The following is a 27,385-nucleotide window of genomic DNA, read 5'->3' on the forward strand; positions in this document are numbered from 1 at the left end:
AAGGGGCGGAGCTTTGGATGAGCACAGGAGTGAAGTGGAAACTATATATTTATTTGATGTACTGACGGGTTTGTGGACGAACTAGCTGCTTTAGAAAATTATGACCACTGATAAAATGCGGAAAAACAAGATACTGAAACTGCTATATGAAAATAAATCAATTAAAAATACAAAATAAACTTTGGCAACGGCCTTCCATCGACATACCAATTAAGCAATTTGAATGAAAGTTTTGTATGTTTTGAAATGGGAAAGAAACTCGCAAAGACCTTCAAATCAGGTGACAAAATAAGAAAATAACAAAATAAACTAAACTGGGTAATTCATATGATTTCAAGCTATGACAACAGTAATCCGTCGCCATAGCAATTAGTCAATTTTAATCAGTTTTATATCTTTTGAATGGCAACTATGAATATACCTATAAATTGTCAGGTCTGATGAAAAGTTTAAAGGCTGTTTGTGTAACTTTTAGCTACATTGTCGCTCAAGATAAACACGAATAGAACAGTTAGATAAATGTTTTTACTTTATTTGTTAGGAGTGGTGATAAACTGTCTCATCTACTTTGCATAGAGCGGAGAAAAGGAGGTGGGGAAGTGAGAAGGGGCCAAAAGATCACGGGCCATAGTCAGAAGTTTTACGGCTGACAGTTAAATTTACTCTGGGCGCTGTAGTGTGTGTGTGTGTGTGTGTGTGTGTGTGTGTGTGTGAGTGTGTGTGTGTGTGTGAGAGAGAGAAAGAGAGGGGTGGTGGGAGGAAAGGCACAGCGGGGGGCTCGGCGTTTGTTCTGGGACATGGCTTTTGGGCTTTTTAGTGGCTCACAAACTGAAGCTGTCCCAGGCCGTTCTCTATAGAGTCACATTCACCTATAGATGCGAGACTCTTTCAAATTCTTAGTAAAATTATTTGATTAAGTTCCTCATTCTGATATAAGAGGGGTGTGCAAAAATATCAAAAATATCGGTATATCGTATTGTTTAATGTGATGATACAGTATCGATATTGTGAACTGCTGTATCGATATAACGCCAAGAGTATTTTTATTTTTATTTTACTAAATTATTTTATTACAGTGCTACAGTTTTATTGTTTGTTCAGAGGAAGGAAACTATTTTATTAGGGGTGTAACGATATCCAAGTCTCACGATTCGATATCGTCACGGTATGAACCTCACAGTACGATATTTATTGCAATATCGTGGGAAAGCTCACGATATGGTGGGGAGGCTCACGATTAGGGATGTAACGATATCCAAATCTGTCTGTACGTTCATGATATACATCTCACGGTACGATATTTATTGTGATATTTTAAAATGTTAATATGCTACTTTTTCTTCTTAAAATGCCTTGACAAAACTTAATCCAAAGAACTAAGACTTAAAAGTGCTTAGAACTGTTATTTCTTCTTGTAGTCTGCACTTGAAATGGAGCAAAGGATCATGGTCTATGTAGTTCCCTCTGTCTTTTTTAGCTATTGCTGCACCATAACTCTTAATTTACGCAAAGAGACTTGTAATTCGATATATTGTGATGGTCCATGATATTATTGTGAGAACTTTGACGATAAGACATCACGTTATTTTGGTTATCGTTACATCCCTATAATTTATGCGACACATTTGACATTTTCACAGTTTTGATGATTAAAATGTTTGTGTTTCATATGAACTTTGCACAAGAAGTGATTTAACAAAGACGTTTAGTATCACAGACATGATTTAGCCATTAGTTTTTATTGAACCCTATTGAATCAATTTGAAATATATCGTATCAAAGTGAAAGTGCTCTGTATTGAGGTATGTATTGTATCGGCAACTTCTTAATGATACTCAGCTCTATTCCCAAACGTGGTAGAATTTGAGAAAGTGTCTGATTTCACTTCAAGATGCAGTGTGTAACTTTCCAGGTGGAGGGTATGTCACCATGGAGACGTTGCGCTACGTGAAATTTTTCACAGTATGATATTAAACTTATTTCCATGGAGACAAGCATCAAGCCAATTTACAGGTCAGATATGTGGAGAGGTGAGTCAATTGCAAAAGAATACATATTTTTAAAAGTTTTGTTTCAGTCAGGTGCTTCGAATGTTCCACAGTATGACTTTAAAGAGCTCTACCTTACATTTATTCAATCATAAATGGCTTTATTGCTCAGGAATACCTAGAAAAACAGGCATTCTGACTGTGAACGGAGTCGCCTCTCCACAGATCTGACCTGTAACTCAGCCTGGTTTGGTCTCCTTGATGATGATAGAAAGTTTAATGCCATATTGTGAAACATTTCTAACAAAGCAATAACATCCCCATGGAGAAAAGCTTTCGACTGACTCTCCACAATGCATCTTTAAATAATCAGCAAGTTTAATGACATACTTCTTAGCATATCTCCATGGACCAGAAAGGTTACAAAGTGCAGCTTTAAGAATTCAAGGAGTTGCCAATTTATATCATTTTTAGTCAGATCCAGCCATAAATAAATAGAGAAGAGTAAAAAACATCTATAAAACTTTTTGACATGAAATCGTGCGTGTTATGAGGTAGAAAATCGATATTGCAGTTACGGTTTGCCTGGGAAAAATATGTTAAGTACTTGTTGAACTTGGATGTGTTGCAGATGCTTGATGTCATTTAAATAATTAAAAAGCAGAGTAGATGTGGCCTGAAATCTAACATGTGCTACATATGTGAGAATTGTGTAATTTGAGCTCCACACCAATTTGTAAACTTTGCTCTGAAGGACTCCAAGCAGCTCATAAGCATCTAGTAGCAGGAATAACAGTAGCACTAATAGTAGTAGTAGTAGTATTAGTAGTAGTAGTAGTAATAGCATTGGTAGTAGAAGTAGTAGCAGCAATAGTAGTCACAGTAGTAGCAGCAGCAGCAGCACCAGTAGTATTAGTAGTAGTAGTAGTAGTAGTAGTAGTAGTAGTAGTAGTAGTAGTAGTAGTAGTAGTAGTAGTAGTAGCAGTAGTAGTAGTAGTAGTAGTAACAGTAGCATGAATAGTGGTAGTAGTAGTAGTAGTAGTAGTAGTAGCAGCAGCAGCAGCAATAGTAGTAGTAGTAGTAGTAGTAGTAGTAGTAGTAGTAGTAGTAGTAGTAGTAGTAGTAGTAGTAGTAGTAGTAGTAGTAGTAGTAGTAGTAGTAGTAGTAGTAGTAGTAGTAGTAGTAGCAGCAGCAGTAGTAGTAGTAGTAGTAGTAGTAGTAGTCAGTAGTAGTAGTAGTAGTAGTAGTAGTAGTAGTAGTAGTAGTAGTAGTAGTAGTAGTAGTAGTAGTAGTAGTAGCAATAGTAGTAGTAGTAGTAGTAGTAGTAGTAGTAGTAGTAGTAGTAGTAGTAGTAGTAGTAGTAGTAGCAGTAGTAGCAGTAGTAGTAGTAGTAGCAGTAGCATAGTAGTAGTAGTAGTAGTAATAGTAGCAAGTAGTAGTAGTAGTAGTAGTAGTAGTAGTAGTAGTAGTAGTAGTAGTAGTAGTAGTAATAGTAGTAGTAGCAGGAGCAGTAGTGGTAACAGCAGTAGTAGTAAGTAGTAGTAGTAGTAGTAGTAGTAGTAGTAGTAGTAAAATATTTTCTTTCTTTTCAGGATGCACCAATTTCTTTTTAATATGAACAAGAAATTCATAGTAAAAAACAAACAGTAAAATATCTGTCTTGAAATCACAGTGGGACACACAACTGGAATACGAAGTTGGACAAGCAGAACGTGTCAAAACAGACTTCTTTTATTCCCTGTTTTATATTTTCGGGCTATAATAACTCTACTTACTGTAGATCCATAGTTTAATCCATATTGTTTTGTTGCATTAGAACCAATGTAAAAAACGAGGATAGAAGATAATTTGTTGGCAATATTTTTCCTGTGAGGTTAAAAACATCATTGCTTTGTGTGGCATTAGAGTCTCAGGCCTATTTTTGAACGTCGAACTCCTCCTGTGCGTAAACATCACCGAGGCCTTGAAACCTACAGCAGTCACTCCTCTCTACAGCTCCTGCATACAATGAGGCGACTGAATCTCGGAGATAGCCTACTGGAGCCCTCCTAGCAAATATAAAGTCAACATTGTGGTCTGAAAATATTCCGACGTGTGCGTTAAGTTTGTCCAGACATTTTTTTCCCCCCGTCAAACCTGAGGAAATGGCGGACAGCGGAAAGTTATGTGCGTAAATAAATGTGCAAGGTAGTGTTGATTCGACTGACGTCATCTTTGAGCGAACCCAGGCAAACTCGCTACTGCACATACTGTAGGGGCTCATGGGCGTGAACCTGCGTTTGTACGAGACAGAAAAATGGCATTTGCGTGAAGTTTGTGTGCTTTTCTGGCAGACCCCTCGCTAGCTTTCCGTCGCGTTTGAAGGGGAAAAAAAAAAAAAGACAGCTAGGCTCAGAGTCAACAATAAACATGTTGATTTATACTTGCTACCAGTTCCTTCCATTACGCGGAGAACCACCGCTGAAGCCCAGTTTGTTGTCCATTATTTTTGATCTATGGGAGTCTTAGCAGTGCGGGGCAAGGTCAGAATCAACAGCCCTATGATGATTTATGCAGCGCTCGCTTCCTGCTACTAACGTACATCAAGGTAACACCATGCACCAGAGCATATGTAGGGTCTGTAATGCGGTTTGTGAGTTTATCTGCTTGTGCAACCACTTCTAAAATCAACAGCTCTGCTCAGTTTTGTTAGTTTTAACCTAAAATGTGACTCTCATTTAGACTCCAGTTTGCATAATGATAATAGAGGAGTAGTTCAGCTCTGGAATATCAATTAAAGCTGCACTTTGTAACATTCTAGTGCAGGGTCTGGGGTTGTGAAAAGTACTGAAACTCAGATACTAACATATGAAAAAAAAAAGTATCAACTAACACTAAGAGGGTCTACTTCCTGCTATAAATGTCTTGCATTACAGGTGTTTACTGCTCAAACATAGCTAGAAAATCATGCGTTCTTACTGCAAACAGGCTTTCCTCTCCACTGATCTGACCAGTAACTTCACCTGGTGGCATCAGCTTTTTGTTTCCATAGAGATAAATAAGTTTAATGTCATACTGAGAAACATTAAAGATAATAGAGATCCACCGATATGGGTTTTGTAACGATATCCAAATCTCTCGGTACAATATTATCATGATATGCATCTCACGGTATGATATTTATTCCGATATTTTGAATAATGTAATTGTAGATAGGACACGTTTCTGCTTTTGGTGTGAATTATTTCCATCATAATAAGTATTCAACTAAAAACATATTTCTTTGTGTTGTTTGCACTGAAATGAATCATAGGAAATGTAGTTGTTAATGTTTTTAAGCTGTTGCTACTATAAAACCATGCATTTAAGCAAAGAAACTTGTAAATCGATGTATTGTGAGACTTTTGACGATACGATATCACGATATTTTGGTTATTGTTATATCGCTATGGTTTTGTCATAGTTGATGCCGTTACAGATGGGTAAACTCTGTCGATATTGTTTATTTTTGGGTCGATGTGTGGGTCTGATTTTGATTATTTTCCCTAAATTATACCATATAAATTTACTTGAAACTCACCTAGAGCCACGTTTTTAACCACAAACCCACAGGAGAGCTGAATAGTCACACTTTATGCAGCTATCTCTTCATAAAATCTAAATTAAAGTGTCAAAATAAAGCTTTGTGTGTATTTTTCAGGACTAAAGCAAAATATCGGCCTGTGCTAGAGATTTAAGTCTGATAACCCATACACTCTAAACTCCAAATATCGACCAAGCGATACATCGGTCTATCTTTATCGTGCACCTTTAACCCCATGCACAATGAAACTGAACAATGGCAGAATTACTAGTGTCTGGCCCGTACTGCCTTTAATCCCCAGTGAACCTCTCTAGATTCAGAGTAATTATACTGTATATTGTCCTAATACTGTTCCTTTCATTCTTTATCAGCAGACAGAGATTTTGTTATTCAAGGATGTTGCTCATGCGTCTTTTTCAATGCAACATAAAAGCTTTGGGTGTAGCGCTCACAAGTGAATAGACCACTCCCTATCCTTTAATCTCACGGCTCAAACATCTGGTTGATCAAGGTTATCAACTGATTATATTTACAATATCACTGGGATGACTCCAGTGGCACACCATGTTCTTGGCACATATACTGACCTCATTCTGACAGAGTATTTTAATGTTTATTTCTGAGTATTGCGTAGCTGTGATACGGTAAATACACAGAAAAATATATCGGTGGATCAGATAGATAGCTAAAATTACTCAGCAGAAAGTGATACTTCTGCTATCACTGTTATGCTATTTCTATTAAAGGTTTTATATTACACAAAATGGACTCTTGTGAACTTTAAGCCATGTTGTAATATTGTTACCTCCTCAAAAACAGACCTGGAGTTGTGTTTTGTTTCATTCACACATTTTTTCAGCTATCCTTTATTTTTAGTTTCCTTAAATCTCCAAAGCTCAAAATGCTCTGTTCTACCTTGTGATGTCATGAAGAGGTAGTTTTCAAGTTAACAGCTCCTTTTACCTTTTGTTCAGTACAGATTGGCAATTCCTAGCTAGACTGGCGCCACCTAGTGCCTCCACCCAATTTAATTTCTCTAAAGCGACTAGGTTAGGAATCAGAATACACTAGACAGGTCACAAAAACCCCGGAAGCACCAGCCAATCAGTGAAGAGCTGTGAAGCCATGACGTCAAACTCAAGTGTCTGTCTGGGGCCCTTTTGTGGTACAGCACAACAGTAAACAAAGATGGACATAGACGGAGCCATACATTCTGTGCTGGCAACGATTCCTGAAATCAAGGATTTAAAGCTGGAACAAAGAGAATGTTTAGTGAATTTTATCAAGGGGAAAGACATTATTGCCCTTCTTCCCACTGGATTTGGCGCATTACATACGTCACAACCAAATAGCAGTGACTGGTTAAATAAAAAAGTACCCACCTACCGTTGAGCAGACGAATCCTAATGCTGCGAGGTCAGACAATTTCCACGAACTGAAACCGGCTGATGAATCATTCTAGGCAGTTCTAGGGCTGAAACCCAAAATATTCAAGTGAAGGCGTACGCAGTTTGAAAACACAGTGAAGCATTTCCTGCATTACTACATGACATCACAAGGAGGAACAGAGTGTTTTCTGTTTGAGAGAAGAAGTCAGTTTGCTCAGAAATGCAAGTTTGTGTGTTGAACATGTGCGAAGGAAACAACACACAACTATATGTATGTTTTTGGTGAGTAAACAACATTAAAACAGATCAGGAAATGTAAATATAGCCCCTTAGTGAGGAAGCAGTGAGTCAGAAGCAGAGTTCAAGCAGAAAGTAAAATCCTGGTTAATCCGTTAATTATACTAACTTTGTACCACTGGGCAAGACAATTCAGCTGCCTCTCTTTAGTTGTGTTTGTGCATTTTGAAAAAAATTTTTTTTCTCTCTTTTTTTTTTTAACAAACCAACTACTGTTACTTCCGCTACCACAGTCACCACTTCTTCTTTCCGGGGTCACTAGAGAAAATGATTTGTGTCAGTGATTTGCGCATTGACGTCTCTTGTGTAATATCAGACACTCTTCCTGACCGGATGCCCTCCCTCTTGATCAGTACAGTTAGAGAAAGTCATTATAAAAGCATAATCCTATCGGCAGCCCGGGTAAAGATGATACTTGTAGACTTGTTACCACAGAATCAATTTGATATGGTGATACTGCGATACTGGGCTTGTGTGTAATTCGAAGTACAGCTCCACATTTACTGTCATTCTTGTCGAGGTGAAGTTTCTGACAGCTTTTCCACTGGGACATATCATTGCACCATTTTGAAGCCAAGGCATAAAAAGCTGATTGTTTTCTCTTTTAGGTTTTCCATCAATCCACATTCACGAGAACACTTCTAACAAGAGCTGTCAGTTACTCTCTTAAAACGGCAAGAGGAGCCACACCTGAGGGACCCCAGAAATACTAGTGTTTTTATTCTGATGAAGTTGGGAATAAACTATACAAGGTGTGGCAGCAGAGTTGTTATTGTTATATAATATTTAGACTTTATTTCTTATATGTCATTTTTTGGAATCAATTGTTGTGTATTAGTTATTCATTTTTCTATATTATGATTAGGGCAAAAATATTTAAATATTTCGATATCATGATACTAAAATTGCTGATATTTGAGCTGCTGTATATATAATGCAATATTGGCAAGAGAATTTTTTGGCATCTTTTAGCATTTTTTGTTGCGGGGTTTCTATGGATACGTCATTGGTAAGTCCAGGTATCATTTAGAACAGGGGAGTCAAACTCATTTTGGTCCGGGGGCCGTATCCAACCGACTTTGATCCCAAAGGGGCCAGATCATACAACTCAGGGCATATAAACCCCAAAAATAACAATAAGTTCAAATATTTGTGCAGAGAAACACAAATCTATTACAGAAATATTTTTTTATTGATGAACTCTTTCTTATTATAATATTATAATATTATGAGCAACCTGAAACTTTAAGAAAAATTCAATTTCAACACAACAATGTTTTAACATGAACTTGTGTGCAAATAGGAATAAGTCAATTTTTCTTGGAAAATCTGCACTCGGCTCCACTTTTCTCATTTTTGACATTTTTCTGATGAGGGTGTCACGGTCAACAGTCAAAACGATCGTCCTCTAAGAGCGTTTGGAAAGAGACAAGTCTTCATTTGTGCTGCTCTGGTGGGAGGGGCCACGTACAGAGACACTGGAGACGCTGCTGTGATAAACACCACAGAAAATTACCAATATTTTAATAGAAAATATAATTAAAATATTTTAGTAGAAAATCACCCAAGGGCCACATTAAAGGTCTTGGAGGGCCGAATCTGGCCCCCGGGCCTTATGTTTGACACCTGTGATTTAGAAGTTGCCGATACGATACATACCTCAGTACATCAAATCAATTTGATAAGGTTCAATAAAAAATAAAGCTTAAACCATGGCTGTGATATTAAAACTCTTTGTTAAACCACTTCCTGTGCAAAGTGAATATGAAACACAAACATTTAAATCATCAAAACAGTGAAAATGTCAAATGTGTCGCATAAATGAGTTTCCTTTTTCTAAACAAACAACAAAACTGTAGTGCTGTAACAAAATAATTTAGTAAAATATACCAAAAAATACTCTTGGGGATATATTGATGCAGCAGCTCATGGTATTGATACTGTATTATCACATTAAACGATATATTGATATGTCAATATTTTTGCACACCCTGAGTCATTGCCCTGCCTGGAATGTTCCACAGTAGGACATTAAACAGCTCTGCCTTAGATTTAGGTTTTATAGCTCAAAAATACCTAGAAAAACAGGCGTTCTGGCTGTGAATGGCGTTGCCTCTCCACAGATCTGACTTGTAACTTGGTCTGGTTTGGTCTCCATGAAGATAGAAAGGATTAGCGTGACAGTATCGTATCGAGTATCATATTGAATCGTGAGGGACCCTGTGATTCCCAGCCCAAAATTATGATATGATTTGAACTGTAGAATTTAATTATGGCCTTCTATAATTTACTATAGATAAAAACTTTTTTCTGTCACGTATTTCTTGCAGGCAGCTCATATTTTTTAACAATACTGTACATTTAGAATTTGTTTTTGGGGATAATTCTGATTTATGGTTTGGTTGCAATACTGTCGTTTACTTCAACTTTTGTTATTGTGACAGGCCTACTCTGTTTTGTCTGTTTTGTTTAGTATTGGGTAAAGTAGTGTGGACAAGAAGCTAGGATTTCAGTACTAGGAAAATGTCTTCATACACGATGCAGATTTCAATACCACAATGCTAAAAATACTCTTCTTTTTTCAGTCAGTAGAATGGAGTTTATAATGGAGTAATAATAATAATAGAATCTTTAACGGTGCATTGTGTAACTTCAACTTCATGGAGATGTTAATGCTTTGTCTGGAATGTTTCACAGTGTGGTTTTAAATCTTGATATCGCCATGGAAACCAAACCCAAGTGACAGGTCAGATCTGTGGAGAAGCAACCCCGCTCACAGTCAGAATGCTGCAGAATGTTTTTAGGTCAGACATGTTAAACTCAAACTATAAAGTATAATTATATTTGGCCCGTGAGATCATATCAAACATGTTATAGAGACATTATTGATTTAAAAATGTGTTATTAATTTATATTATGCTTGTTCTAGATTAAATGTTTAAGCAAAACTATTATTAAACATTTATTTTAATCAGAAAAGGTTAAACATTACATAAAAAAATTAGTTAGGCCCACGACTTAGTCTCAGTTTTTAATTTTGGCCCACTGTGAATTTGAGTTTGACACCCCTGCTCTAGGTACTTTTGAGCTATAAAACCACCTGCAATTGAATAAATATGAGGTAGAGCTGTTTAATGTCAGAGTGTGGAACATTCCAGGCAACCATAAAGTTACATAGTGCAGCTTTATTTGTTCTCATATACCGTAGACTTAAATGATTCTCTTAAGCTGTTTAGAAAAGGTCAAACGTTGCGCTATTTTAGTATCAAGTGTTATTTAACGATTATATAACATAAAAAGACAGGTGTAAAAAAAACAAAAAAAGCAAAAAAAACAAAAAAGCATTTCCGACTACTACCGATTTCATTTTGAGTAAAAACTGAAAAGCAGGCACATCTGTGGAGTCATCTGCTCCCATCTGCACCGCTTTGACGTTTAGCTATGAGTCAACATTAGACAAGGGGAAAAAAAAAGTTTCCTCTCTTTGTGTATTTTTTCTGTAAAGCCTGGCTGCTGCTTTGAATCAGCTGTTTTTGAAAGTAAGCAACACAATGGGATCAGCTTTTGACATATGTGATCATACAAAGATATAGAAAAGTAGCATTAAGTGAAACCCAAGTCACACACACACCCCATATTACAATATACAGGATATCATTTACCGTTACACTATACTAAAGTTGCATTTGGGGCAGTAATTAGCGAAAGATAGCTTGAAAACGGTCACATCTTCTTGTCAGTTGTGTGTAGGGCCAGTCTAAACTATTTGTCACATTTTCCCTTTTGCTAAACAATAAAAACATCTGAAAAAAGGCTATAATTTGGTGAAAAAGCTCTGTGGTTTCCTGCCTGTCTGATGTGTAATTGATGGAATGTAAAATTAAACAGTCTCTAAAATACTTTCAAAAACAAACGCCTTCACTGCTGTAAATGAAGAAGGAGTGCTGAGGCCAAACAAAGTACTACTTCTACTGAAATACTGCAAAATATAAGTAAAAGTTATCACAATCATTCAGTAAAAGCCCCCAACACCACAAGAGTTAAACCAGTGAAGTTTCAAGGGTGGGTGTAAAATGTGTGCATGCAAAAACAGAACTGTGGTAACAAAGGAAATGCATTTCAGTGAGCCAATTACATCAACTTCATACTTATTTTTAGTGATTCTGTTTCTACTGTTGTTATATTTACAGTACTTGGATATATAAAACAGTTAAAGGTGCATTGTGGAACTTTTCTGGGGGATATCCGCTTGCCCCATGGAGTTTTTATTCCTTTACAGAGAATGATCCATGGAATTAAATATATCTTGTAGGAGTGTAACAATATCCAAGTCTCATGATACGATATCGTCACGGCACGATATTTATTGCGATATTTTGTGGGAATTAGGGAAGACGTCTCCTTTTAAAAATTCTCGTAACATTGAGAACAAAATATATAACTTTGTTTACCTGAAATAAGTAATAGTTTAGTGCTTTGATTGTTTATTCTAGGGATGTGACAATATCCAAATCTCTCGGTACGATATTTTCACGATATACATTTCATAGTACGATATTTATTGCGATATAAATGCCTTGACAAGACTTAATCCGAAGAACTAAGACTTAAAAGTGCTTAGAACTGTTATTTCTTCTTGTGGTCTACACTGAAATGGCGCAAAGGATCATGGTCTATGTAGTTCTGTCTATTTTTTTTTAGCTATTGCTGCACCATAACTCTTAATTTAAGCAAAGAGACTTGTATTTTGATATGTTGTGATGGATATTATTGTGAGAACTTTGACGATACGATTTCACAATATTTCCATTATTGTTACATCCCTAATATCTTGTATTTATTAAATTACACATATTTTTATCACTGAAATATTGAAAAAAATGTGGATTCTTACTTTGAGTGGGGTTGTCTCTCCACAGATCTGACTGGTAATGTTAGTCGGTGCCACTTGTCTCCAAGGAGGTAGGCAGAGTTTAATAGAGACATAAAAAAGTGTTGGACCTTCCACTAGAAAGCTGTAAGTTTAGCAAAATACTTCAGTAAAGCTAAAAGTACCTCACTATAGTGCTGATAAATCCTTTCATTTTTCTCCTTGTCATATTCTTGGTTGGTTCTGATTGAAGATTAATGTAATTGGTGAAGATGTCAAGAGCAGCTTTAGACTGTAGCTGGAATCCAAACAATAAAACCGACCCAATAATTCAACTCAGATGGAGTGGAGACAATGCTCCTCTGTGTAAAACATGACGGCTTACCCTGTGATCTGACTATACAGAAAAGCTCCACAAAGGCGCTCATTTTCTGCACACGGACGCTAGAAATACAACTGAAAGAACCAGGAAGAAACTGTAGTGATTTGTTTGAACCACCGTGTCATTGGAAACGGCATTTGCAATAACATATCACAAAACAATACAAGATGAAGGCTGGGATGAATGAAAAGCGTCGCGTTTCATGGTAGAAATTACAGAAAATCAATTTGCATGTTTATAACTCCTCCCCAGCTACGATACAGGCTTTGTGCGAAATCACCGCGTCGCCATGAATGGTGTGTTTGAGTGTGTGGAGGTTCCTCGGCCCGGACCAAATTGGAAACAGAAAAACAAACACCGCTGGTCGGAACCCCCCTCTTCTCGCTCCGACCCCCCCCCCCACCGTCTGCTGGCCGGTGGTGCAGTCCAACCTGTCTGGGACAATGTAACGGTCTATAGTCGGAACGGACCACACACGAACTTCCAGAGGGGGGATAGAAAAAAAAGAAGAAAAAAAAAAAAAAAACGCAGGAGGAGGTATCTGAAGCCGGCCACAATGACAGTTGGAAAAACAGCGGAGGAGAAGAAAATGTGATGGATTGATGGAAAAGACAGCTATGCAAAAAGAAAAACAAGGGAGAACAAGCTGGATGGAAGTGATGTGTAAAGAGGAGTGATTCACAAACCGTTCAGACCACAGAAGAAATGAAAGTTACACTGCTAAAAGAACTAAAGGATAAGGATGAAAAATGGATTTAAAGGCAAGAATAAAACGCAGGATTAATCGAGCAGTTTCGTACAGATTGCATCATGTCTAAAACAGAACTAAACTATAACAGTGGACTTTAATCACACTGAGATAGCGCAGTCAAAAAATCATACCTATATATTTAATAAAACTAATATTGAAACTTAATTTGAACATTTAAATATGCAGTTCGTGTTGTAACTACTGATGTTTGCAAAAAAGATTTACAGAACTGACAAAAATCTGATCTTTCTTAAATTCTTTGTCCATGTCAGATCACATGTTAAAGGTGCATTCTGTAACTTTCGGTTGAGGTTTGTCACTTTCCTGTTTCTATGCTACTTATAACATGGCCTGGTTTTGTTTTGCATGAAGATAGAAAGGTTTAATGCCATACTGTGAAACATTCCAGACAAAGCAATAACATTTCCATGGAGAAAAGCCTTACAATCACATACCATCCACCCGAAAAGTTAGACTTGTACATTAACTTGTACATATAACAAGTTAAAATAAAACCAAAAGGGAAATTTTAGTTTAATTTAAAAAACAGGACTGAATCAGATTCAAACAAGAACCTAAGAAACACAAAATATTACAAAGCAAAGTCTACGCAGTCTTTCTACAGTTTGAGAATCACTAAAGACACTGTTTAAAGGGGCATTGTGTAACATTTCGATCGGGGTTTGTCATCTTCCTGTTGTTATGCTCCCTATAACTTGGCTTGTTTTGGTTTCCATGACGATAGAAAGGTTTAATGCCATACTGTGAAACATTCCAGACAAAGCAATGACATTTCCATGGAGAAAAGCATTTGACAGACCCTCCACCAGAAAAGTTACACAATATGCCTTTAATATGAAATAAATGAGACTTAAAAAAAAAAAAAGTGCAGTCAAAATTTGTTCTGAGCCTTTGCATTAGTACTAAAAACTAAAAACTGAAATTTTAGTTTAGTTTTTAACAAACAAATACCTAAGAACGACAAAATATTACAAAGCAAAGTCTATGCAGTCTTTCTACAGTTTGAGAATCACTAAAGACACTCTTTAAAGGTGCATTGTGTAACATTTCGATTGGGGTTCATCACCTTCCTGTTTCTATGCTCATTATAACTTGGCCTGGTTTAGTCTCCATGGTGATAGAAAGGTTTAATGCCATACTGTGAAACATTCCAGACAAAGCAATGACATTTCCATGGAGAAAAGCATTACAATTACAGACCGTCCACTAGAAAAGTTACGCAATGCACCTTTAATTTGAAATAAATGAGTATTATTTTTGATAAAATTATGATACTGTCTAAAAATAAAACTTAAAAATAAAAAAAAGTGCAATCAAAATGAGTTCTGAGCCTTTGTGTTAGTACCAAAATCAAAACAGAAATTTTGGCATAATTTCAGACAGAATTTTGAATCAGACTCAAATTAGTACCTAAGAATCACAAAATATTTCAAAGCACCATGTAAGTTTATGCAATATTTTTCTTTCTACCGTTTGAGAATCACTAAAGACACTGTTTAAAGGTGCATTGTGTAACTTTTCTGGTGGAGGGTTTGTCAAATGCTTTTCTTTGTGTAGATGTTATTACTTTGTCTGGAATGTTGCACAGTATGGCATTACACCTTTTTATCTTCATGGAGATTAAACTAGACCAAGACCAAGTTACAGGTCAGATCTGTGGAGAGGCGACCCCACTCACAGTGTTTTTGAGCCATAAAACCACTTGTAATTGAAGAAATGTAAGGTAGAGCTGTTTAATGTCACACTGTGGAACATTCTAAGCAATGAGCAATGACGTATCCATAGAAACAAGCAGGTGACAGACCCCTAACCAAAAAGTTTCACAGTGCACCTTTAAGTCATTGAATCATCGGAGCCGTTACTGAGTCAGTTTAGTTTTTAAAAAGAAACTCTCTTTCGCTAATGAACAAACCAGCTTCCAGTTTTTGCCGTTTCTTTGTTCAGCTTTGTCAGCTTCTATGACAGCGTTTTATTGTGCGATCAATCTTACAGCAACTAGGTGCAAGTGTGAGTCTGGTAATTTGACTGTGTAGATTTTATGGCCCGGGGGAAAATAATGGCTTCCCTCTTGCTCTGTGTGGAGATATGAGCCTTAAATAGACGCTGCGTAACAGTGTGTCAGTTGGATTCAAGGAAGTTATCCTGGGACAAATGCACCTCTTTAATCCCAAATCGTCAGTAGTGGAAGGTTACAAAGTACAAAAGTAAAAGCACAAGACTTAAGTACAAATTTGAGGTATCTGTACTTTCCTTAAGCACATTTTACAGTGACTGTAAACTTTTTACTTTTACTTCACTACATTTGAGAGCATGTTTCTGTACTTTCTACTCCACTACATTTTAGATCTGGACTAAAAAGTAAAAAGTGTTTTTCTTTTCGTTTGTGACCTGCTGAAATGAGAGACTTCGTTTTAGCACATTAAATTTGAGTGTCTGTCTGAACAAAAACAGCTAAAAAAATTAAGAAATCAACTGAATCACTTAAAATCAGCAAAATTCTTTATCAAAATCATTTAATTGTTCTAATAATCTCTGCAAAATACTTTTCCTTTTTACTCACAGACACTTTAATGCTTTAAGTAGATTTTTTCATTTAATACTTTTACTTGAGTAACTTTTTGTCTCTGTATCTTTACTTTTACTTAAGTAACAAAACTGAGTACTTCATCCACCACTGCAAATCGTACACATTGAGTTTTAACTAATCTGGTTGGTTTTATTTTTGTCTCAGCTTTCCCGGTTTTGGGTTTAGAGATGCCAGAGAAAACATCATCCTCCTTCATACTCCTCCACTTCAATTATATATTACAAATGTACAACTATTACTACTATTAAAGGACCCATATTACTCTATTTTCAGATTTTCTCTAAATAGTTGATGTAATTCAGAGTAGGATGGTCAAAGGTCCTGTATTACCCAAAATTGACTCTTGTGAGATTTTAACCATCTTATAATGTTGTTTCCTCGTCACAAACATACCTGGAGTTGTGTTTTGTTTCTTTTTCAAGTTTTTTTGTTGTTGTTGTTCCACCTTGTGATGTCATGTGGTAATACAGGAAGTGCTCCACTGCGTTTTTAAACTCCACACACTCTTCTTTTGGATCATTTCAGCCCTGGAATTGCCAATCTCTAGTAAACTAAAGTAAAAAAAAAAAAAGCAGCAGTTAACTTGAAAACTACGCTTCATTACATCACAAAGTGGAAGAAAACAATTTGAGCTTAGGACATGTAGGCAAACTAAGAATAAAGGTTTACTCAAACATGTGTGAATGAAACAAAACACAACTCCAGGTTTGTTTTTGAGGAGGTAACAACATTATAAGATGGTTAAAAGCTCACAAGAGTCAATTTTGTGTAACACAGGACCTTTAATCATACTACTGGGAATTACACAGACTATTTATAGTTAGTTTTTAGTTAGTTGGATTCTTGGGAATAGGATAAAATGCTCCAAGTGTTTCACATTTTCAGGTAAAACAAACCTGCATTTGTAAAAAACACATAAAAAAATTCTAAGGAAAGAGACGAGTTTATCGGGAGGTACTTCTAGTTAAAAATGTGGTGCTACGGAAGGACTAGTTTGGAACATTAAAACGCCAGAATACACCTCTTGTTGCGTATCATAACGAGGAATATTATCCTTAAAAAGATCATCCATGGCACTCAGATTAGCAATTACCATAGCAACCGTGGAAACAAAGTACGGCATTGCTTGTGTGTTTCTCCAAACTGAGACTATTCCAAATATGAAGTTTAGAAAAGTCGAGTCAAAGAGTTCAAACATCTGCGAATAACCTTGATACCATTTGATGTAACTAAACAGAATACTTTTTTTTTTTTTTTTTTTTACTTTTCTAGTAATGATGTCCACAGACACCTATTAGACATGCTCTGTGCACACGCCCAGACCAGTGCAAGTGACCTGAGGAAATTGGCTTCATCTAAATACAGACTCAGATTTAGATTTGCGGTAAGAGGGCAAAGATGGATGGAATAAGCAGAAAGAGGAGAAGAAGGCGAGAGGGATGGCCGGACGAGGGGGTGGCGCTGCGCAGACATTGGGTGGAGTGAGTTTGTGGTTGGGGCAACAAAAGGGGGAACCGAAGGCAATGGTGGAGCTGATACGTAAGAATGGAATTACTGAATCAAGTCATTGAGATTACCAGCGGTTTGAACCACAGAGAGAATAAAACCAGCTTTGATTGAGATGTTTATAATAAAGCAGTTATCACTATTCAAACAGGAAGAGTTTAAAGGGGCTGTATCGCAATATTTTATGATCTATGTTCTGTTGTTTCTTCATCAAAATCATACCTGGAGTTGTGTTTTGTTTCATTCACACGTTTAACACACAAACCCTGCACATTTCTTCTTAAACTTGAGTTCTTCTCAAACAGAAAACACTGTCCCACATTGTGATGTCGCATGGTAATACAGGAAGTGCTCCACTGTGTTTTTAAACATACAACTTCAACAGAATCATTATAATACATATTGAATTGCCAGTTTCTACTTAAACAAAAGGTAAACTGTAGCTGTTAACTTGCAAACTAATGCTTCATGACATCACAAGGTGGACCAGAGTATTTTGAACTTAAACAGACTACCGTATTTTACAGACTATAAGGCGCAATATCAGTGTGTTGAACTCACTCGTCTATTTTCTTACACACTGGATTATAAGGTGTATTAAGCAAAACAAAACAGTCAGATAAGACAAACGTTATTTTATTGGGCGTTTTCGGCGTCCCTCTCGTCATTCAGTGATGATTCTGGCATTTGTGAAAGCTCGGACGATACTTGAGAGTGATAGTCCTTCAAGCGGTGCGGCTTCGTAGCTTATCGAAATCATACTAAAACATTTGGACAGATTTTTGAGCGCCGTGTACCACATAAAATCAGTTCGAGGTCAGTAAGCACAACCAGAATTAATACGTAAGGTGCACCGGATTATAAGATGCAGTATCACTAACGTTGAATGCTCTCATCTGTTTTCTTACATAAGGCGCACTGGATTATAAGGCGTATCTGGCGAAACAAAGCCGATAAGTCAAACTTTATTTAATTGAGCAATTTCGGCATCCCTCTCGTCATTCAGTGGTGATTCTGGCCTTCGTGAAAGCTCGGATGAGTCCATGAAGCGGTGTGGCTTCGTATCTTACCAAATTCATACTGAAATATTTTGACAGATTTTTGAGCGCCGTGTACCACATAAAATCAGTCTGAGGTCAGTAAGCACAACCAGGATTAATACATAAGGCGCATCGGATTAAAAGGTGCAATATTCATAACGTTGAATTCTCTCATCTGTTTTCTTACGTAAGGCGCACAGGATTAAAAGGCGAATTAAGGAAAACAAAACAGTCAGATAAGTCAAACTTTATTGGGCGATTATCATTATCCGAGTCAGTCTCTTCGCTGTTCAGTGATGATTCCGGTCTTCGTGAAAACTCAGACGACACGAGACTGATAGTCCATCAAGCGCTGCAGCTTTTTAGTTTACCAAAGTCGTAGTAAAACACTTTGACAGATTTTTGAGCGCCGTGTACCACATAAAGTCAGTTTGAGGTCAGTAAGCACAACCAGAATTAATACATAAGTGGCATCGGGTTATAAGGCGCACTGTCGATTTTTAAGAAAATTAAAGGGTGCACTTTATAGTCCAATAAAGAAGGTAATTATAAAGAATTACTCAAACGTGTGTGAATGAAACAAAACACGACTCAGGTATGTTATTGACAAAGTAACAGAATTATAACATGTCTTAATACTCACAAGAGTCAATTTTGCGTAATATAGGACCTTTAAGAATAGTCTTAATAAACAGTTTTGTATTTATTTTTCCACACAAGGTCCTACCCTTTACATAACAGGGTTTGTATGTATAGGAGTGTTGTGTATATTAGGCCCGCTAACACAGTCTTCACATGTGGAAAGCGTTGTCCTCTGACAGCTTGAGCGATAAAACAAAATTGGGGCTATTACCAAAGTTGACCCGCGCTGGTCTCTGCAGGGCACTAAATATTATTGCATATTGCACAGCTTTGATCAGCAACTCAATTCAGACGTCTGGGTTCAAATTGGTTCCCGAAAATGCGATATTTAGCCTTTTGAAATCTGTCTTGAATTGGAAAAGCAGTAAACGTTGAAGAATCTCTAATGTAATTTGTCTGTAATTTCTTTCAGGTGCCTTTGCCAATGGTCGGAGGAACGCCGGATGAGATGAGCAGAGAGGTTCACGGTATCTTTGCGGATGTACGAAAGTGAACGGAAGAGAGATTTCTGACCGAGCCCGAGCCCTTGGAGTTACACGTGCAGCCGGTGAAGAAAATGAAGGGATAACGGCGGACGCGCGGGCAGAGCTTTGGTTTTAGCGAGAGGAGGGCGGAGCTGCGGAGTGGCGAGGAGGAGCGTTAACAAGAGCTGAGACAAACATCTGAGGGTGTCCACTATGTGCTGATAACCTCATGAATGCTAGAGGTAAGAAGATACTACTCAGAATCAAGCACTCTTTAATTAGAGATCAACTGATATGTTTTTTTTTTTAATGTACATATATTTCTGCTACAAACTGATTAGAATCTAGAGCAACTCATTTCTGATAAACTCTGCCAATGTTTTTAGGGCAGATTTTTATTTTTATCTATTTTTTGACTTTTTTTTGGGTCGATACATAAAGCAGATTTGTGTTATTTTACTATTTTTATTACATAATTTCAATTCACGACAAATTCAGCTACAATCCCTTTTTACCACAAACCTTCAAGACGGCCGTATGTCCACGTTTTGCGCAGTTAAATGTTAAAATAAAGCTTTGTGTGTATTCTTTGGCCAACACTAAATATGAGCCGGTGATGGAGATTTAAAGTGCACATGACAGATTTTTATGACTTTCTGATTTGACTTAATTTGGTGGGATTATAACTACATAAATTACAGTTTTACACAAATCAAGAGGCAATTGGAAGGAAGAAAACTCGAAAAACATGTTTGAAAATCAGGTGTGAATGTTTTCGCAGCAATCTTATATAAAAAGATCTTCACTGCGTTTAGTAAAATCCGTCCAACCTGTCAGACGCACTTTAAGGTCGACAGCTGATACGTTAAAAATGCAAACACTGACCTGATATATCGGCCATCTGATCTTTGCTTCTAGCTCTACTTTTATAATAATTTTCAGGTTTGTTTGTATGTTACAGGGCTCAAACAATGAATGGTTATAATCATTACAAAAAAATAATAATCGCTGACTACTAAAAATAACTGACTGAAATATTGATAAAATAATAAAAATAGCAGAAATATGAATCCCTACATAAAAAAAAAACAAGATATATCTTAGAATCAAACATTGGCGTAGGTTTAAATTTGCAGAAGAGCCCATTACGTGCACACACCTTCAGTTCTTGCATAGACATATGCCTGAGGTTGTAGAGGAAGCAGATACTGTGGTGGTTTGTGGTCGGGCCTGACAATAAAAGTTCAATAGTGAAGTTTGTTGATTTTGCAAAGACAATCTATTCTATCCCATCAATATTTGCAGTGTTTCTTTTAGTTTTAGCATTACAGAAAGTTTCAAAGGTGTATTGTAGCACATTATTGCCAGTGATGGAAGCAGAAAAGTACAAAAGTAAAAGTATAATACTTAATGCAATTTTTAGGTAAGTACATTTTGCAGTGGATACTTTTTATTTTTACTTCATAACATTTGAGAGCAGGTATCTGTACTTTTTACGCCACTACATTTTAGATCTGAGTAAGAAGTACAAAGTAGTTTTTCCTTTTGTGGTTTGAGACCTTCTGAAATTACAGACACTTACTTTTAGCACATTTAATTTGAGTAAACGTCTCAACTTTGAGCAAACCAAATACACAAAAACAACTAGAAAAAAATAAGAAATCATTTGAATCACGTAAAATCTGGCCCACTTCTTTATCATAATCTTTACATTTGATGCTTTAATTGTTCAAAAAAAAAATGCTGCAAAATAGTTTTATGTTTTGCTCTTAAAGTAGATTTTTAAACAAGTATTTCAGTAGATTTTTTCATGTGATACTTTTACTTTTACTTGAGTAATCTTTTGCCCTTGTATGTGTATTTTTACTTAAGTAACACAATTAAGTATTTCATTCCCCACTGATTATTGCACACTGTTCTTCTGTGATTACTGGAGAAGTAGAAGTACTTAATTAGTGTAAAGTTCTGATCTGACTTTTTCACCTGTGTCATCAAGTGTACATGACAAATCCCGTGTGCCTTCCCCTCCTGTGCCTTCTGTTGCAGTATTTCGTGGTTTCCTCTTTCTTTGTCACAGCTCACTGCATGTTTTATCTTGCTGGCTCGGCACTTTTCACACAGACCACTTTTAAACCACTTGAAGAAAAAAAAAGTCATTGTTTCAGGAGCGGGACATTTCCGCTTTCATTTTCAATGTCATTCTTTAAGGCTTTAAAGTGACACTTCTGCTCACTGACTTTCTTTTGTGCGGCAGGTTTAAGTTTGATAAATATCTCAGAAATGTTTGGGAAATGATCCTGTCAGACAAACCTCTGGGATTATTTTTGCTCCTTTTTTATTCTGTTTGCAATTTTAGTCAATTGCTTTAGCACATTTTTCAAATCAAAACCACTTTTGAAAAACAATTCACTCAACAAATCCAAACTGTGGTTTTCATTCTCAAAATAAACATTTTTTTCATTTTTATGATCAAAATACTTGCCCCAAAGCATTTTTGCATCAGAAATATTCACCCATTTCACTCTCGCTGTGGAAGGAGAAGACGAATTTATAACTGAACAATTATTTTCCATTTATGAACCTTAAAACTTGCATGACGTGGATACTACCGCATGTTTCACTTTGAAATTAGGCCTGTCACGATGTATTTCACATAAATTATTTATTCTACCCTTTACAGTCCACATCTTACCTTATTACATACAAATGGCAAACAATCTCACCACTATTCCAAAGAAAATCTACACACAATAAATACTGAGCCTCAAAATATACTGTCCCCTCTTAGTCAATATAGTAATTATCATAACAGGCCTAATTGAAATAATATGGTATGATATTTTATAGGCCACTACAATATCAAATGGGGTGAAGAGCGGAAAGAGACATTCAGTGTCAAATCCAGGAATTGTACTTTCCTCGCCTGATTACCCTGCAGATTGTGACCTAACCACCACCTGGCCAACAAACCGAGCCACGAGGGGTCAATATATGATTTATGGTACATTGGCTTAAACAGTATAATAACAGAACTAAGGATGCATCAATACTCGAGATGTAACAGTAACCGAAATACTGTAATATCTTATCGTCAGAACTCTCACAATAATATCATGGTCCATCACAATATATCGCATTCCAAGGTTTTTCACTTGAAAGTATTAAAAAAGAGGGAACTGCGCAGGCCATGATCCTTTACATACTTTACTACATAATAAAAATAACTGTTATTAAGCACTTTTAAGTCTTAGTATGTCAGTAATGATTTACATTGAAGACTGGTCGAGGTATTTATAAAGAAAAAAATTGCATATGCACAATCCTATTAACCCCTGCAAAATATCGCAATAATTATATTATATACCATGAGAGGCATATCGTGCTAATATCGTATCTTGAGAGATTTGGATATCCTTACATCCCTAACCGATACCGATACTGGTATTAAATATCAACGTCGATATCCACATTGGGCCTTTAACTGAGCATAATCATTATTTATGTACAGGCTGATTTATGTTTGGATTTTTATTCATATGAAGCTGTTCTGTGGTAGCCAGGCTGGCGCCACCTAGTGCCTCCACTCAAATTTAATTTCTCTCCAACAATTAGGTCAGGAATTGGAATACACTAGATGGTTTGCAAGAACCCCGAAAGTGCGAGTCCAGGCAGAGAAGAGTCATACATTCTGTGTTGGCGACGATTCCTGAGATCGAGGATTTCGAGCCGGAACAAAGAGAATGTTTAGTGAATTTTATCAAGGGGAAAGACGTTATTGCCCTTCTTCCTATGGATTTGGGAAAAGCTTAATATACCGGTTAGCCCCGTTAACGGCACATTACATAAGTTACGACCAAATAGCAGCGATTGGTTAAATAAAAACGTACCTGCCTACCGTTGAGCGAACGAATCCTAATGTTGCGTGGTCAGACAGTTTCCACAAAGTGAAACCGGCTGATAAATCAGGCTAGTTCAGTAGTTATTTGAAGGATAAATAGCAGTTGCACAACACAGTTGAATCTTTTGTGTACTAAGTTAAAAGTGTTTTAAGTAAATAAGTATCATTTTCTGTTCTTATTAATATCAGATTTTGGCAAATACTTAAAGTCATCGAGTATCAGTATCAGAAGTGACAGAGCTGGATCGGTGCATCCCTAAACACCACACACAATGATATCAATAGCTCACAGTGCAGAGACATAAAGCTGTACACTGACTGTCACTGCTGAAGCCCATCAGGGGCCCCTGTAAAAGTCCTTTAGTGTCTGTTTGTGCATGGTTCTAATTATGCGGTGCACGGGTTTGCTCACTCATGTTCCTCAGATTGCTTTGAGCTGCCTGATGCTTTTAGCTGTGGTCGATGTAGCCCTAACCGTCTCCTCCTGTATATTTGCGTGCTCCAGAGCTCCATCCACGCGCCTCCGACTGAGTGCATGTTGTGGTCGGCGGGGGGCTTTGATCTGACGGTTTCAGTCAGATTTGGCAAATTTTGGAGGTTTTTTTTTGGTTCCTGGGAATATGAAGTGGAGACGGTTCAGACAGGCTTGGGAGGAGTCGTGGAGATGCAATGAGATTAGGCCTGTGTGTGACGTAGTTTTATACTAATCTGGGCTCAGTTTTTTCTTGTTGTTATAGATACTCCCTTTATTTATTTGATCTATCTGTCTATCTATCTATCCATCCAATTCCGATACTATGACATTAAAGATCAGCCAATTCCTGATACCATAGCAGAGACTGAAAACTGCATTTATTTCCTTAAAACTAAAATAAAAAATATAAATAAGACAAAACTGAGCCAAATGTTTTATGTAGCTGTTATTTATCTCTAAACCAACTCCAGAACACCTTTGTATAACTAAAAATTCAAACATTATGAGACTTTCTGAGCCAACTACATCAGTTTTTGTGTCCAACAGGATATTGGCTGAACCGATATTTGGAAACCGATATCTGATCCAGCTTTTTTTTCTTCAATATCGCCGCCAAATTCAATGCCAGTATCAGATTGTTGCATCCCTTTATCTGTTTCCTGCAAACTCCACTATGATGTAAATGATTAGAGGGAGCCATATGCACTATGTAACTTTTCGGTTCACCTTGTCATTTCTAAGAAGATGCTGTTGCTCTGCTTGGAAGATTCCACAGTACGACATTAAACAGTTCTACCTTACATTTATTAAATTATTGGTCATTTTTTAGCTCAAAAATACCTAGAAAACTGTGAACGGGGTCACCTCTCCACAGATCTGACCTGTAACTTGGTTTCCATGAAGATAGAAAGGTTTAATGCCATACTGTGAAACATTCCAGACAAAGCAACATCTCCATGAAGAAAAGCATTTGACGAATCCTCCACCAGAAAAGTTCCACAATGCACCTTTAATATATAATTTCACTTTACACATAGCACAAAGCAATGTACTCATTCCCATATGTATGATTATTAGGGATGTAACGATATCCAAATCTCTTGATACAATATTTTCACCATATGTATCTCACGTTACGATATTTATTGCGATATTTTGGAGAGGCTGATATAATTGTAGATAGGATACTTTTTTGCTTTTAGAATACCTTGACGAATTATTACTGTCATAATCCTAAGAATTCCAGTAAAAAAACACATTTCTTCATGTTGTTTGCACTGAAATGCATCATGGGATATGTAGTTCCCTATGTTTACTGGCTATTGCTACTATAAAACAAAGCATTTAAACAAAGGAGCTTGTAATTCGATATATTGTGACAGCCCACGATATTATTGTGAGACTTTTGACGATACGATATCATGATATTTTGGTTATTGTTACATCCCTAATGATTATGTATATCTGGCTCAGTAAAACCATGTGTTCCATACGTTATTACACCTGTTGGCCCCTCCCACCTGGCTTCTCCCACTTGGCCCCTCCCACCTGACTCCTCCCACCTGTCTCCTCTGCTAAACATGACAACAACATGATGTAATTGCGTCATATGAGCCACTGGGAAAGTTAAAGCCTTTTTTACAAGCCCACGTCCATGTAAACAGTATTCAAATAAAAGTACTGGACAAAGTAATTCCAAATAGTGCAGAGACAGATGGATCTGCAAATCAGATTTCACCAAATATGCAAATTATGTAAAAAAGTAAAAATGGGAAAATAGGAAAATAGGAGGAACAGATCCAGAGGAAAGGCAGGTATTACTTTTAATCAGAGCTGTGTTATTAATCAAATTTTAATCAAGATCAAAATTTTGTCAGTCCAGTCATACTTCTGAAGCTAAAAAAGAAAAACACTAGTTTTAATTATAAATGAGAGTTTAAAAGTCTTTTTTTCAATAATAAAAATAAAAAACTGAATGAAAAATTGTGTTCAATCCGTAGGAGGGGAACAAAAACTGCTTTTTTCGTGGCATGGCCCTGTTCTGCATCACGAGCACCACTTCAAATCTTTATTAATATTTTAAAAAGCTCAATATTTATCTTGAGTACTTTTTCTTTGTTATAGTGGGAAGTTTTGGTTATTTTTTCTGCAATATGATCAGATTCATCAAAGGTTGAATTATTAACTAAAATCAAACAAAAAGACAAACAAATTATCTGCTATCTATTTATACAGCTGAAAAATACAGGACAACATTCAAAACATGCAACTGTACAATCACTCACCCTTATGTAACAGATAATACTCCCTACAACTGTACAGCAACTCACCCTTATGTAACAGATAATACTCCCTACAACTGTACAGCAACTTACCCTTATGTAACAGATAATACTATGTCCTGTCAATCATCATATCATCTTTGCACTGTTTTTCCTTACAGCCTCTTGTGTATGGCTGAGAATTTTTTTATTACTTATTTTCTATTTTATTTTTACTTGTACATATACACTTATATAATTATTAGGGCTGGATATCATTAAGAAGTTGCCGATACATATCTCGATACATAGGCCACGATACAATACATATCTTGATACAGTGCACTTTCGATTCAATACGATATATTTCAAAGCGATTCGATATGGTTCAATAAAAAATAAAGGCTAAATCATGGCTGTGACACTAAAAGTCTTTGTTAAACCACTTCTTGTGCAAAGTTCATATGAAAAAAAAACACTTTAATCATCAAAACATTGAAAACATGTCAACGTGTGTTGCATAAATGAGTTTCCTTCCTCTTAATAAACAACAAAATGGCGATATATTGATACAACAGCCCATAATATCAATACTGTATCATCACATTAATCGATACGATATATCAATATTTATTTTTGCACACCCCTTATAATTATGCCTTATTTGACACCAGTCTCTTGCTATTTTTTTGCTATTTCTTTAGAATTTATTATTACCATTTATATATTTTATTACTTTTTGTTATTAGAATATGTGCTGTGTGAGCTACTGTGTCCAAGTAATTTCCCTTGTGGATCAATCAACTTTAAGTCTAAGCTCATATGCATTCAGAATCGTTTTTTGTGGATCATTTTGCATTATGGTTTGGTTTCAGTATTGTAATTCATCGTCTATATTTACTCCAGCAGCTTGAAAATGTGTGACAGGCCTGTTTGCACCTCAGTCTGGGTAAAACCTAAGACGTCACTCTGTGCTATATGATGCTTTAACATGTGCCTGTTACCTGTTGGCCTATTTGCACTAAATGGGTCAGCAGCTGCTTCTTTGTTTGTGTGATGAGCTCATCTTTTTACAGCGTGACACACATGTATACTTCCTATGACAGGTTTATATTTCAGCCTCAATGCATTTCAGAGCAGGGGCTTTACGGCCACTGTCTCATTTATCATGTCACATATTCTTCTGATAGGTAGGGATGGAACTAGGGGGTGTGCAAAAATATTGAAATATCGATATACATATATATATATAT

General features: G+C 36.5%; 1 protein-coding gene across 4 annotated transcripts in view; it reads left to right on the plus strand.

Annotated features, from left to right (window-relative positions):
- The window catches only part of trps1 (trichorhinophalangeal syndrome I), a 229,054-nt gene that overhangs the window by 19,189 nt on the left and 182,480 nt on the right, over nucleotides 1-27,385 (plus strand). For 3 of the 4 annotated variants that reach the window (XM_020934354.2, XM_055157215.1, XM_055157216.1), the window contains exon 2: nucleotides 19,447-19,740. In XM_020934354.2, coding sequence (XP_020790013.2) covers nucleotides 19,728-19,740 — 13 coding nt within the window. In that variant the 5' untranslated portion in view covers nucleotides 19,447-19,727. Of the gene's footprint in view, nucleotides 1-7,200; nucleotides 7,221-7,843; nucleotides 7,988-12,154; nucleotides 12,198-19,446; nucleotides 19,741-27,385 lie in introns of those variants that run through there. The other variant, XM_055157217.1, reaches the window with a different exon arrangement.

Source organism: Boleophthalmus pectinirostris, unplaced genomic scaffold, assembly GCF_026225935.1.
Source record: "Boleophthalmus pectinirostris isolate CB_2022bp ecotype Guang Dong unplaced genomic scaffold, ASM2622593v1 HiC_scaffold_21, whole genome shotgun sequence".
Lineage (NCBI taxonomy): Eukaryota > Metazoa > Chordata > Actinopteri > Gobiiformes > Gobiidae > Boleophthalmus > Boleophthalmus pectinirostris.